This window comes from Calliphora vicina, chromosome 1 (genome assembly GCF_958450345.1).
Source record: "Calliphora vicina chromosome 1, idCalVici1.1, whole genome shotgun sequence".
In the NCBI taxonomy this organism is placed as follows: Eukaryota; Metazoa; Arthropoda; class Insecta; order Diptera; family Calliphoridae; genus Calliphora; species Calliphora vicina.
In genome coordinates, this window is record NC_088780.1 from 20,048,748 (window position 1) to 20,064,778 (window position 16,031).

At 34.8% G+C, this 16,031-nt stretch overlaps 1 protein-coding gene across 2 annotated transcripts in view; it reads left to right on the plus strand.

The window, feature by feature from the left end:
- gpp (grappa) overlaps positions 1 to 16,031 on the plus strand; it is a 133,031-nt gene that overhangs the window by 114,102 nt on the left and 2,898 nt on the right. The window contains exons 7-10 of one of the 2 annotated variants that reach the window (XM_065502458.1): positions 89 to 4,495; positions 5,471 to 5,728; positions 5,795 to 6,433; positions 10,773 to 11,058. In XM_065502458.1, the coding sequence (XP_065358530.1) occupies positions 89 to 4,495; positions 5,471 to 5,728; positions 5,795 to 6,433; positions 10,773 to 10,840 (5,372 nt within the window). In that variant the 3' untranslated portion in view covers positions 10,841 to 11,058. Of the gene's footprint in view, positions 1 to 88; positions 4,496 to 5,470; positions 5,729 to 5,794; positions 6,434 to 10,772; positions 11,059 to 16,031 lie in introns of those variants that run through there. The other variant, XM_065502385.1, reaches the window with a different exon arrangement.

The following is a 16,031-nucleotide window of genomic DNA, read 5'->3' on the forward strand; positions in this document are numbered from 1 at the left end:
TAAAAATGTTTGATTGCATGTCAATAAAGTATGTACAAATATGTATTTATTGAGTTTATTTTCTTTTCAATTTTTTTTTCTTCTGTAGGTGGAACTACACGCACTACCCGAGATCGTGCCAAACGTGAAGCTAACAATCAAGCTTTAACAAACTCACAAAATTCCAACTCCAACTCGAATACAACACGTACAAATTCGCCAGCTGCCCATGTTAACAATACAACGACTACCAAAACTAGGCAACAACAACAACAGCAGCAGCAACAACAACAAGAACTGCAAAAACAAGAACAGCTTAAACAACAACAGCAGCAGCAACAACAGCGCAATATGGAAGTGGATACTTCGACTGAGAGTGAGGGCGATGCCAATACCACGAACGGCAATAGCAATTGCAGTGGTGGGCCGGCAGTTACACGCAAAGTTTGGTCTGATTGGGGCAGTTCCAAGGGAGGCAAGAGTTCCCAAACCGACGAGGAGGAGAACAATAATTTCATAACAACGAGTTCTCGTACTGCTCGTACAGCTACGCAGAAAAAACGCAAGAAACTCACGCGTAAAGCTGCCATAGCAAGTAAAAGTGCCGCCGCAGCCGCCCAAAGGGAAGCAGCGGCTAAAGAAAGAGCCGAGGCCGCCGCTCAAGCATCTAAAGATAATTCTTCCAAGGAAGATTTTGGTGGCAATTCAACGGGCGGTGGTTCGGCAGCAGCCAAGGGTCGTAAGGGACGCTTAAAAAAGGGCGCCCGAGGAAGAAAAAATATCAAAATTGCTGGCTTGGATGTGTTGCATCAAGAAACTTTACTCTCTACTTCGGTGGAAGCCATGAGCAAAAAGTTACCACCTGCCCCTGGCACTATAGATCAACAATTAACATCATTGTTAACTGAACATATGGCTCATACTGAACTGGAAATTCCAGCATCGCCTCAAGACACTCCCTATGCTTTGCAAATCCTATTGGATGTCTTTCGTTCGCAGTATATGGCTATGATTGAACAAATGAAATCCAAGTCCTTTATACCCAGCATCAAGAGACAAATACAACTGGAACAGGAACGCAAGCAACGCATTAAAAATCGAGCTTCCCAATTAGATAAACAAATTAAAGTGCTAATAGATGATAGTGTGGCCTTATTGAAAGTACGTATGAATGAGCTGGGCATAAATGTGTCGTCGCCCAATGATCTTATAGCCAAAGCTAAGGAAATTGTGGGACGCCACAAGGAGCTACAGGGTATAGCTAAGAAAATACAATCTCAGGTAACGGCCTGTGAACTGGAGCAAAAGCGTTTGATGAAAAAGCATCTGCAACACTTGCCCGAATACCAAAGGATGTATGGAGTGAATGGCAAAACCAAATTACATGATTTATCAGGTTCGGAGTTGTCCGAGGCTTCGGCTCATGAATTGGTACTCAAGGAAATAGCCAATACTTTGGCTCAACGCAAAAAACTAGTAGCCCAAGTGTCTAGCATTGAAAAAGAGGCAAACAGTTTGGAAAAGTCTGTGGATGAAAGAAGAACTGCCGCCTCCCTAATGGCCCAAGGCACCAATATCATATTAGCAAACCCGGCTTCTAATAGCATTAATAACACTGCTCAACCCTTGCAACTTACTACTAACCATAATCACTTGAACTCTATAACTCTAAATCATGCAACTTCTACGGCGAATCTATCATCTGCTGGCGCATCTTCTTCTGCTTTGTCATTAAATCCTGCAAACAACAACAACAATATCTGTTCTACTACCTCTTTAGTGCCAAATAATAATAATAATACGAATAATAGTGCTACACAACCGTCTATAACCGTAACGAAAGCATCCAGTAAATCGGTGCGTCGTAGTAGAGATCATCGTACACGTTCCCAGGAATGGCCTGATGTACCGGATGTTGGTAAAATTGAAGAAAGCAATCCGGAGGTGTTGGCCCAAAAGATTTTGGAAACGGGACGTAAAATAGAAGCAGGCAAGTTGACTTCAAACTCTAGCACTAACTCGTCTAAACATCAACATCAAAACATTGCTAACAATCACCATCAACAACATCATCATCAGCTGCAACTCCAACAATCGCAGCAGCAGCAACACCACCTAATAAACCAAAACCACCATCATATACAACAGCAGCATCTCCCACAACATCATCCCGAAGATAAACCCTACAGAAATAAACATCATCCATCACATCATGCTGCACACCATCATCAGCAACGTTCAAATAGTAATGAACATTTACCTTCTTTAGGCGGTTATGGTGGTGGTGGTGTGCCACAACAACAACAACAAGATCCCAGTACTTTAATGCCTGCTCCCAAACAAAGAGATGCCAATTTACTGATACCCTCGAATGCAGCCACCTCACTACGGCCCATTGCAAACTCCAATGCTATGGCTAGTGGTATTTTGCCCAAATGTGAATTGCCGGGCATGCGTAAAACGAATAACAATAATAACAATGTGCCCGTCGTCAGCATACAAGAATCCCCCAAAGTTGCCAATTTCGAGGATAGACTCAAGAGTATCATAACATCAGCCCTCAATGAAGATCAAGAGCAGCGCAAGGCCCAACAGGTGGTGAACCAAGTACAAGTAGAAGTTTCACCGTCACCACAACAATCACCCGTACCAAAACGTAGCAAACACTCGCACATTAACACAGGATCCTCAAATACTCATAATTCTTTAAGCAGTATTATTAATGTCGCTACCCATGGCATGACACACCTTAATGCTACCACCACTATATCACCCATAACGCCAGCTTTACCACCACCACAACCTCCACCAACACATGGTGGTAGCGCTGGTGTTGGCCTCACAAAATATGGTTCCAGTAAAGCCATGCTAATGCAGCCGCTCAACTCTTCAACGTCTTCCTCGGCGGCAGTCAACCCTTCGTCAACGAAATCCTCCAAATATCACCCGACCCTCAATTCTAATCCCAATAATCCACATAATCAACATTTAAATAATATTTATGGTGCTGCCTCAGCTGAACACAACTTGCACAGAAGACGCAGTTCAGTATCGGCGGCTAATTACGAACAATTCATGGCCAGTCAGCAAAGAGAACGAGAAAGAGAACTTCAACTGCAACAGCAGCATATGATGAATATGGGTCAACATAATGCCCACAATATGTCATTGGAATTCAAACAACCTCCTTTGAGTGTTGAAAATCATCTGCAGCAACGTTCCAGTAGTCGTGAAATGTTAATGGAAGATCCAGCACCTCCAGTGCGTTCCTCATCAGCCAATTCTGATTCTGCTTTGCAATATTATCCACCTACGCGAGATCGTTTAATGTCTTTGGAACGAAGTAGCAGTCGAGAATCGGCCATTTCACAACATCATCAGCAGCAGGGTCATATAATTAATCCACAACAGCAGCCACCCAGCCGGCCAAGTTCGAACTCCTCACAACCGGATTATACACAAGTTTCGCCGGCTAAAATGGCTTTAAGGCGTCATTTGTCGCAGGAGAAACTAAATCAGGTGCTGCCCGGCTCGGCGGGTTCGGGAGGCAATTCACTGCCACCTATGTCCTCAACCAAAACAATTGGGGATCTTGTTAATGGTGAAATTGAAAGAACCCTGGAAATTACGCATCAATCGATAATAAATGCTGCCGTTAACATGTCCACCGTAGGATCGGCTTCAGGCGAACGCAATCCCTACCTACTGGAACGTAGTCTGTACAATAATGAAAGAGAGCGTGACCGTTCTAATGATAGAGAACGTGAGCGGGATCGTGAAAGGGAGCGGGAACGAGAAAGAGAAAAGGAGCGTGAGAGGGAACGGGAACGGGAAAGAGAACGCTTGATTATTAACAACCATGCTCAAAGACCCGAAAGAGTTCATGTCAAGATGACCGATGAAGTAGCCAGTCAATTGTCAGCAGCTGCTAACTATACGGATATCTCACCGAGATCAACGTCCCAACCAGCACAGTCTGGTAGTAAATCTCCGTATGCCCATAATTTAGCGACTTTGGCGAATGTTGCATATCAGCACAAAACAATACCAGCCGCAAATTCAACGACGAATAATCATCAGCAGCAACATAATGCACCCACATCATCTTCATCGTCTTCCTCGGCTGCAACGGGCCCATCACGTCACTACAGCAACAGTGGGAGCAGCAGCAGCAACAACAGCCAGATTAGTAGCCAACGTGAAAGAGATTTAAATAATTTACCATATCATCATTTGCCAACATCATCGACTGGCACTGCTAAAAATCCAGCCGTAAACTCTAATACCAATCCTACTTCTTCTTCCTCCTCCTCTTCCTCAAATCGAGATTATCAACCTGTGGCTTTGCCACGAGCAGAGATGAAACCCTGTATTGAGGCCTACTTCCAAGATCAGGATCATCATCCAGTCCAGCCTCCGCAACATTTATCATCCTCATCCCACGGCCACAAATCGAGCAAAGAAAGACATTCATCGCGCAGTAATCGCTTGAATGGCACAAATCCTCCTCTGGAAGGTAAGTATTGGTGTATTGGCGTTGGAATAAGAGGTTTTCATTTGAATAGACAAGGTATAACAAATTACCTATCCATTCATTTCGGGAATCTCGATTTGTCTGGAATCTATGTCCGTCTGTGGGTTGTAATAAACTTTGGAAAGCCTCGGGATAACTTACACCCTAATTTGTTGCATTTATGAATGTACGTTAACTTTATTGCTGAAAATCAGCAAAATCGTCTCAATTTTACCCATCCAAATTGGCTAAAACATACATAAATCATTTTCGAAATAGATAGCTCGTTAGATTAGTGTGCAAACGTGCTAAGTCCCTTTAACAATAAGTGAAAAATAAGATTTTTAGTCTAAGCTAGGTTTAAACATTCTTTGTTTATAAATAGCTTATTCCAAAAACTTTTGGAATAAGCTTTGCATTTGATTTTTAAGTCAAAAACCCGCCTAAAGTCATTAACATAGACAATTTGGATATCTAATGATAGATATTTCAAAAACCTTTGCAACGACGTATATAACGCCATAGAATTTCGGACCGATAATTCAAAGTCAAAATCGGGAAAAATATTTTTTAATCCGATTTTTTTTTTCACCAAAAAAATTTGTTTCACCTAAATTTTTTTTACACCAAGAAACGTTTTCCACCTAATTATTTTTTAAACCAAAAATGTTTTTTTACCAACATTTTTTTTCCAATTTTTTAAACCGATTTTTGAAACCAAAACTTTTTTACCCAAATTTATTTTCATACATTTTTTTTCACCCAAAGTTTGTTTTTTTTTATCAAGAAATGCTTTATCTTAAAGCTTACTTTAGTGAAGGGTATTTAAGATTCGGCACTGCCGAATATAGCTTCTTACTTGTTGAATTTGAAACCTTCCAAAATCCTTGCCTTTCCTAACCTACATACATATATGATTTTCTTAAAATATGAATCGGCATTAAACAACTTTCCCAAATCTATTATTTCCTCCATAAGGTTTGGCCGCATCATTAATGGCCTCACGCAAATTCCGAGAGGAACACGAGGAACGACAAAAAAGAGCGGCAGCTGCATCTACTACAGGCCATCATAACAACGAACATCATGCTGGTCAACATGGCCAACATCAACATCATCAACAACAGCAAAATCGTCAACATCATAATGCGGAACATTACCACAACTCATATGGCCAGCAGGCGACATCAACGCAACATAATAATCATCATAATGGCTCTTCTATGAAGGTGGAACGTAAGTTCTAGAAATTTAATGAAATTCGAAAAACAAACTTTAATAAAATATTTTTTTTAATTGCAGTTGGTGTAAAGCGTACATCGCCCATGACAAATAATCATCCCAGGGGTTCAAAAGTAGCACACTATTCAAATGAACCACCTCTAACGCATGGCAGCGGCGGCGGACACTCGCAAAACTCATATGCCAATACAAATGGCGGAGGTATAAATAGCAGTAACAGCAGTCATCACCATGGACATCATAATTCCCATGTACCCGCACATTCACCAACCTCCTCGAACACTAGTGCCGCTGGTTCTACTAATAGACGTGGTAATAAATTAAATTTGGAACCTTTACTCATGAGTCCTGAAATAAATTCCATAATGGGAGGTGATGATGCAAGATCAATGCAACAGCATAACTCTGCTAACAATAGACAGTCCCTACACAATAACAACAGCAACAGTCATCAACATCATCAGCATTATAACAATTATCACCACCAACAACAGCATCAACAACAACAAGTCCATCATCAACACTCTTCCAGTAGTCACAACAGTCATCATCATCATCAAAATCATGCTCAACATTTAAGTAGTCGTAACTCCAACAACACAAACAACAACAGCAATTCCGCAACATCATCATCTTCAGTTTCTTCTAACGTTCTTACGAATTCTAATCCCATCGTAGGAAATCGTAATGCAGATGATGGTAAGCTTGAATTTTCTAATTATTCGATTGAAACCCCTACTATTCACCAACACCATCAAGAACAACACTATGATAATAACACTGCATCCTCCACACAATCACAACCACCATTATCCTCCTCTTCATCATATTCCACCTTACAATTGGAGAAGGAAGATGACCAACACTATTACCAAAACTATCCTCAATTCTCACAACATAATAATAACCTTCACTTAGATCGTAATAACACAACTATTTCTAATTCTAATTCACCTAATACTATTACCACCGCCACTACACTTACTGCTACTGCAACTACTAATTACGCACAGTACGATTATTCTCCACCTTTTTCACCCCCTACCTCTTCCCCACCAAGTGCTATGAATTTGTTAAATAACCTTGATATGGTTTTTTCCGACAATGATAATAATGACGATGATGATGATGATAATAATGATAAAGAACAATATGAAAATACATATGAAGATGAATCATCTTAATATTTATTAGATTTATGTAGCTTTATGGCAATTATGTAGATTATGAGGTTTAGGATTCTCACTATAAACTATAAGGCCTTTAAAAATCATTTAATTTACTTGCTATAAACCAGCATTTCCTTTTTAATATAATAATTAGTCATATTCCTGGATTTGTCATAGTTGCTCAGAGGCGTATGTGTATTTAGGTGGAAAAGAGTAACGACTAAGTGAGTCGCATGCAGAGCATTGAATTTATTCAATTTGAGCTTAATTCGGAATTATATGTCAGCCGTTCATTCGATAAATTTATTCCCGAAATCTAATTCTTTAGCTTTAGCATTCAAAGGCTTTTATTTGCATAGAAGTCATTCTTCGTTGAATTATTTTATAACAGAATTCATTTGATCTTTGAATGACTAAATTTTTGTTTATTCAAATCGAATACAAATTGAATAAAAATATTTTTCTTTCATTCAATTGGGTTTTTGTTTCGTTTTCAATCATTTACAAAATTAATTGTAAAAAATTTACTTAAGCCTATTGAATTGAAGACAATTTAAATCATTCAACACACGGCGAATTTACACAAGGTGACTGCGCGAAGAAGTTAGGCGAATTATATATGAATTTTGACATTCGATATGGATTTGACGTTTGACGTTTGCCATAGAAAACAACTGTTTAGTCATCATGTATAAATTCGCCTTGATTCAATTTTTTTTAAGCTATTTTGTAATGGATTTGAATTAAAGAAAACTAAGGAATTAAGACAAAGAATTAATTCGTGCTGAATGGTTTAATATACTTGTTAAAAGGATATATTTAATTTGAAAATTAAATATTGAATTAATTCATTACGAGTCGCATGTAACTCTTAATGAAGCATTTCCAACTGTTTCAAAGTTTGGTTATTTTAAGCAATATTTGTGGGACGCATTAAAAACGAAGTCTGTACCTTTAGAATTTTTTAAGTGATTTATTTCACATGCTTTAAACCGGCCCTATTAGAGGGTTTTCAATTTCTTACTATTTTATAGTATAAATTTTGAGACAATTGTTATATTTATAGGTAGGTTAAGATTTATACAACTTAAAAAAATAACGTAAAATATCAAATAATAAGTCAATTATATTTCTAGCACAGATTTTGTTAAGACCTTATTATTACAATATTTTTACTTCAACGGTATACGGTACTTTATATAAAAAAATTTAATTTAAGAGGTTAAACTTTGGTCAGTTATCCTTCTTAACTGCTACACTAATAAATTTTAAATGTTATATCTTGCAAAAAAACATTTTAAAGGGCCTTTAATATGGTTAAGTCTTCACATAACCCCAATTTATAATAACGGCCAAATACAATATAGACTAATTATCTATCCGAATCGCACATTTTGCTGTAAAATGGCAACAAGTTTTATTGACATTTTTTTTCGAATTTGTTATAGAAATTTCATTGAAAAGAAGCGTATCTCTCAACATCGAGATACACATTTTGCTTCAACTGAAAGTTATTCTCTTTGAGAGCTTCCAGTGTCTATGGCTGTTAACAAAGTACCTCAAATCACATAAAAGGATGCATTAGACATGACTCTATATTTTGTTTATGTATCCATTCAGATACAAATTAAAGGACGTATTAATTATTTCGCTAGGAAATAGTAACGTAAATGCGTTCTTGAGGAGTGATCGTGTATTCTGCAAACATAAAAACACTACAGAGAGATGACATGGTGGCAAAATATAGGTTGTAAATCCTCCCATTTAATTTATAGCCAAATCACCAAAGAATCCATTACACGACCCTTGAAAATATTCATTGTTTCGCGTACTGGGTGCGCAGATATAACCCTACTGTCGAAACCAAATGTCATTCAGTCCCAATTCATCAATTTGCCGCAATTAGAATAGGAGTTCTTGAGCAGTCGCCATTTATTCTGTATCTATTTACTTTACAAACATAAAAACCGTCATCCCAACTGCCATGAAAATTGTCCAAAAAAATTTTCAATGAATGACAGAAAGTAGGAATTTTGCAATATAAAATGCATTGGATTATTTAGTACTTTCATCAGTATTCTTCCGGTTTTTTTTTCTACTCTAAAAAAAAAAGTTCCATAAAATTAGACCACAGGGAGAGTCATTCATGTACTGGCAAAGTAGTGCTTTACAGTTCGCTATATATTTAATATCTGCAAAGTCTCCGATCATCTTAAATTATCCAATAAATGGATAACGATATATTATATATTTAACACATATATTAATATATTAATATTTAACACAATATTTGTTGTTTATATTATAGAATTTATCCATGGCTTTGATAAGCACAATCAGAATTTAAGCTGTTTAATACTGCGGTACTAGCCTCAAGTAGCTATGACTTCCAGGAAATTAGCGCAATGATTAGTTAAATTCATATTTATTTGCATATATTTTAATTAAAACTGTTAGTTACCGTTGAAACTAAAATATTGTATGGGTTTAAACAAAATTTATTACAATTCTTCATATCTTAAGATACATTTAGATACATTTTATTACAAAAGTAATAAAATATTTTATTTCTATATAATTGTATATCTATAGGTAAATTGGTTATATTAGCATTATACAGAATAGGCCGGAAAAAATATACAATTGTTTTGGACTCGTTTTTTTATTTTTAATTTTTGGTTAATTTTTATAATTATTTTTATGATTTATATTATGATTTTAATCTAAATTACAATAATTTTTTTTTTGTAATAATTTTCTTTTAAATTTAATCATTTTTGATTACTAAAACATAAACTCAACAAAAATGCAAAATTTGTTTTAATTTTATGTTGTTTATTGTGTGTTTCAATGTTTGTAAAGTAATTGTCTCTTGTTAATAATGTTGTTGTAATATTTTATGTTGTTTAAAATTTTATGTTAAAAATTCTAGAATTAAGAAAAATATTTTAGAATGTAAAACAGATATTGAGAATTTTTTTCAATGCAAACCAACTACAGTAAACTGTAGCGAAAGAAACCTAAGAAAGAAAAAAGCTAGAGAAGAAACTAAAATTAAAATACATAAAGAGGGTGGAAGTGGGTTACAGATTTGAATTCACCGTAGAATATATTTAAAAATTTTTTTTTTAAGGTTAGATATAAGTTTTTTCTAAAAAAAAAGCCAACCTATTCCTCTGAGAAAACCTAGTATATTACGCAATTTACAACCAGCAACACTTCCCAGTTCATCTAGAAATAACTCCCTAATTCGATTCGAAAGGAAATCTTTTCAAATTACAATGTATTTAGCACACATTTTCGAACATTTCCGTTTACGGATTGAATTACGCAGTAACCGCCCAGAATCAGCTGATGTACCATCTGATCTGAAATCTATTACAAATGCGGAAAATTTAATCTCGTAACGCAAATCAGTTATTTACACATTAACAGTTTAATAATAAAAATTCTAAATCCAAAGAAACTTAAATCATTTTTAAAATCATCGTACCTTAACTAGCCTAAATTTACATTGTAGTTGTCTTAATAATTGTGTAATTTCTAATATCACATAAATTTTTGAAATGACTCGTTATTATTATGTACTTCTACGCCCCCCGCCCCTTAAAACTACTTCATCAAATTCATTTTAATTCATGTAAATAAGAAAATCATAACTTTTTCAATAAATTTCTTTCTTTAAATTTTCATTTTTTAAAACACTAACCCCCTCAAAAGAAATTAAACACCAAAACCACAATTTCTTTCTTCTTTTTTTTTTTTGTACAAAAATCAAAAAATCAAAAAATTTTTTTTACCATCTTTCGAAATTCTTAATTCCGTGTCTTTTTTTTTACTATTCCTTTCTCAATTGTCTTTCTAAACAGTTTTTAAATTGGATTCTTCTACTTCTACAACAATACGAAATTTTGATTTAGGACGTACTAGTACATAAACTCAACTACCTCCAACCACAAAACCAAATTATATAAATATAAAATATATATATAAAAATAAAATTTACCTTCATCACAAAATACCATCTCCTACCATAACAACCAATACTACCACCACCACCAACCACTACCCAGCCTTATAAAAATAATTGCAATTGGAATTATTATTGTTGCCGTTTTTAGAGTAGTACGACAAAAAAAAACAAAAAAACCAAAAGACCAAAATTTCTATCTAATAAATATTTTTATAATACAATATTTTATAAATATTTTCAACTAAAAAGACATAAATTAGTACAAAAAGTAAAGAAAAACAAGAGCGTGAAGCGAGTAAAATAATTTCAATTTTATTAAAACAAAAAATAACAAGATTTTTGTTTATTTTGAAAACATCAAAATACATTTATTAATTTTTATTTGTTAATTTTTAAGGTAAGTTTTGTTTTATGTTATTTTCTTTAAATTTTGTTAGTGTTTTAATTTTGTTTTTTTTTTATTAATTACTAATATAACAAATGTTTTTAAAATAATTTTTAATTATGGGCATGATTTTTATTTGAATTTGTATATTTTCTATTATATTTTGTGTTTTTATTAGGGTTAGTTATTTTCTTTTTTAAATTTTGTTTAAACGATTGATTAAGTTTTAAAATAATAGAATTTTTAAATTTGTTGTTATTTCGAATCTAAAGCGCCATTTAATTTAATATTCTCACAATAGACCGTTGTACTCACCAGAATGACCTGAGCTCACTCGGCAGACCACTTCAATACTTAAACTAGTTTAATTGTGTCATATTTAGCCTGAGATAAAAGATGAGTAGAGTCTTTTTCACTGTCTTATCAGTGATCTTTGGTTTCAACGCCACCAGCCGACTGTATGAGAATTTCCCAGTCGTGCAATTTCTCAATTTGGCCGCCTCAAATTTCTAATTATATATAGGCATGCTTTCGAGAAGTTTGCTATTTAAATCAGCAAAATGGGTCCACAAATGGCTAAGATATGAAGAAAAAACCAGGACAACCTATATTTTTGACCTATGTATATCTGGATTACTAAGTAATTAATATAGACAATGTGGATATCTAACGATAGATATTGCAAATACCTTTGCAATGACGTATATAAAACCATAGTAAGTTGGACCTACAATAGGTCAAAATCGGAAAAATATTTTTTAACCCGATTTTTTTTTTTTCACCAAAAATTTTTTTCGCTGTAATTCACCCCTATATGTATGTCGTTGTCGACGTCGACATCACTTTGTAGTCGTTGTCACTTCGAGTCGACATCGACATCAACTCGACGCTAAATTGGTATTTACTAACAATGTTGTGTTGATGTCGACTCGTTATCGATAATGTAAAAGAAATAAGTATCATCCCTATGCATTTCGTGACAGCTGTTGAATTTTATTTATTCACCCTTATCGTGGTTGGCGTAAACGTCATACGCCTACGACAGTTTCGTACTAGATTAAAGAAACAGTTTGCATTTTATCTTTAATCTAGTACGAAACAGTCGTAGGCGTAAGACGTTTACGCCAACCACGATAAGGGTGATTATTCTTATAAAAAAATGCCTTTTTCTATTGGATTCCAGTGAAACAAACAAATCCTTAAGCTTCAATGTAATGAAAAGAAGCTATGATTTGAATATTTCGAACACCGGCTTCGCTAGTAAATATTTCATATGCAGCCGGCACTCGGCCGGGCGAAATAATTTTTTACACTATGGTAGTACGTGGCAGGACAAACTTATTTTATTTTGTTTACAATAGATAACTCCGCTAATAGCAAAATTTTTAAGTGATTTGAAAAATGTCAATACAATTGACTTAAGCCGGAGTTCATCCCTACCATGTTTAAAATTAATTGAAATAAAAAAATAAATAAAAAAAATAAATAAAAAAAATAATTAAAAGAATAAATAAAAATAAATTTCAGCTCTAAGTTCTGCCATTACGGTTTCAAATTCCTTCCCATTGTTGATTTTATATTTTTTAATTTCTCTAATCGCAACTATTTTTAATTTTTGTATCAGTCGTTGTCAAATTTCTTGTCGACAGAAAATACTCGTTTTCAGTCAATGTCGACTTTAACGCGCCTTAGAAAATTGCAAATTGTTATCGATATTGACTTCGCAAATACCATTTTAGTGCCGTCGACGTGACTTAATGTCGACAACGACATACATAATAGGGGTGATTAAAAACCAAAAATAAAATTTAAAAAAAATATTTAAAAATAAAAATTTTAAAAAAACATTTCGAAAAATTTTTTGTTTCAAAAAATTAAAAAACTGCAAAAAAAATAATTTTTGTTTACCTAAAAATATTTAAAATTTTTATTTTGAAGTACAATTTGGTGAAGGGTATATAAGATTCGGCACAGACTTTTTTGATCACAAATTTCAATCAATGCGTACAAAGTCCAGTATTTAAATATTTGAATTCATGCACATTCAATTGTCCATTCCAAACTTTTTTGTTGGAATAAGGGAAAATAATCAAGTTCGAAAGCGATATATGCTGCAATACCCAAAAAAAATTAAAATCAAAATTAAAAAAGAAATTTTTATTTCGCTTTCTATTATTTTGAACACTTAATCAATCTTTAAATAGTTACTAACCAAATGTTTTCTTCAAAAAAAAATAATACAAATAAACTAAAAGTATACATACCATTAAGGTACCACAGTGTATAAATAAATAAAAAAAATTAGGTCCGATTGACGAAAGTGTATATCAATCAGCAATACCTCGTTTCCTCTAGATGGCATACCAGCGCTGGTCTTGAAGCAGTGCTCTTCGACGTTAGCTCGTCCTTTAGCTAACCTTTTCAGCATTTCATACCGTGCCGCCGTATTTCCTGTATGTTGGAAGGTTGCTAATGTCACGCCAATTCCTAAAAAGGGAGCGGCTAATAACCCTGAAAAAAAAGCCGTCCAATGGCAACTTGTTCTGCATTTTCCAAAGTTATGGAAATATGATTAAATATTTGGTGTCCAAAAATGTATTTAACGACCGCCAGTATGCCTTCCGTAGAGGACGCTCTACGGGAAACTTGCTAGCCTTCCTATTGGAAAAATTGTGTCGTTCCATTCACCGTTTTGGCGAAAATAAAGTGGTGGCGAAAATAAAGAGTGTGGCATGGTGCACTTTTATCAAAACTTATTCACCCCTATCGCAAATTAATATTTCACATGAAATGTGTTCCCTTTTCCCATTTTTCGTTCATGAACTTTGTTCACGTGAAAAAATTCCCCAACATGGGAAATTTTTAGATGCAATTTTGTAAACAATAAACTGCTGTTACGAACAAAATCAACTATTGTGAATGAAAAGTTCAGGGGAATATCACGATAGCAAATTTTCCCGTCGAGGGAAATGGATATTTCATGGGAACATAAATTTCACATGTTTTTCACGATAGGGGTGATTGCTTTTGGTGTCGGTATAAACTTATCTCGATTTATATCAAGCTTTTATAGATGGGATCTGATTAAACGAGTTCAAGATAAATTCAGGGGTACCGCAAGGCTCCGTTCTTTTTTCTACTCTATTCCTTATTTTTCTAAACGACCTTATACGTCAAACTTCCAACCATATCTACTCTTTTGCAAATGACAGCAACATTTGCCATTCATATTCATTCCATTACAGACCAAGCCTGTAGGAGATTGGGGCAATGAGGCAAAACATGAATGATTTCCTTAATCGGGACCTTCTGACAATCTCTGAATGGGGTCTTGGGAATAGGGTTGCTTTCAACGCTCGCAAGACTCAGTTTTGCATGTTGATACAAAAACCAGTCGATAGACCATGTCGCTTCATCTGTATTTATGTGTGGTGTAAATATTGTGGAATCAGACGCTCTTGTTGTTCAGGGCATGACACTTGAAAAATACATAATTCAAGTGTTGAAATAAGCATTTCTGAAACGGTGTAGGAATTACTTCACTCCATCTGATCTCCTCACTATTTACAGCGAAAATGGAATACAACTTCCATGTATAGGTCGATGATTATTGGTGACAGTAGGGTATCCAACTCTATTGATTAGTTGGAGCACCGTCGCAATGTTGGCTGCATTTTACTGTTCTATCAGTACTGCAATGGAATGTGTTCTGATGAAATTAGGGAACTTGTTCCTGATACCCGAAGATTTTAAATTTTTTTCTGACCAATCTTTCTCAGTTCCATGTACATGTGTTACAGTTCCCTGGTACCCAACACAATCTGATTTTAAATAGTTCCAATCGAGTTTACCATATGACATTTCAAAGTCCTCAATGCGGCCTGACTATATGAATTGTTACTCTGTGACGCGTGCCCTTATCAAATCCGTTATTTTCCAAATCGCTAGGATATCTGCCTGGAAGAAACTGCATTCGCCTGGGAGTCTGTATGACACTTTGTTGTCCTCATCTATCTATAAAGTCGTTATCCTATGGTCCGAAATACACAATTTTAGTGGGACCTATCCGTATCGGTCTCACCAGAGAAGAATCAAAGAGCGTAAGCAAGATAATAGCCGCCACACTTGCTACATAGTTCTGGCGCCCGTTATGCCAATGGAAGCACATCTCTGAACATTTCTCATTGCCTCCCACAATCGATGTGTAAATCCAGTATACCATGCCTGGGTTCTGTGAAACAGTGAAATGAAAAGTTTTTTCATATTTTCATAGAGTTTCTGATTCTCGTTTAGTGAAAAAATGATAAATAAATCAAAATGTTTTCATATGAAAACAACAAGTTGAATAAAAAAAAATAAAAGAACGAGAATCGCAATTTGTGTAATTGTGAAATTATAATATGAAAAGTTCTTATGAAAAAGAAAATGAAAAGTTTTTTTTCATTTCACCGTTTCACAGAACCAGGTCGTGGTCCCTAATTATTATCAATAGAATTCCAGCATGTCTAGTAGGCATATAATTAAATCTATAGAACATATAACAATTGATCTGGGAACGCTTATTAGAATTCAAGTAAAAACTCACTCGCAATCTAGCATAACTTTACCTTAATATAGAAAGGCCCTAACTAGTGTTTTTTTTTTTTTGTAAGCCCAGATTTACGTTTATTTCGATAAATGGTCCGTCCAGTATTTTGGTATTAATAAGTTTCCAGAATCAGAGGATATTCCTGTACTGATCTGCATTTTCGATGACACCTTTCTAATTAG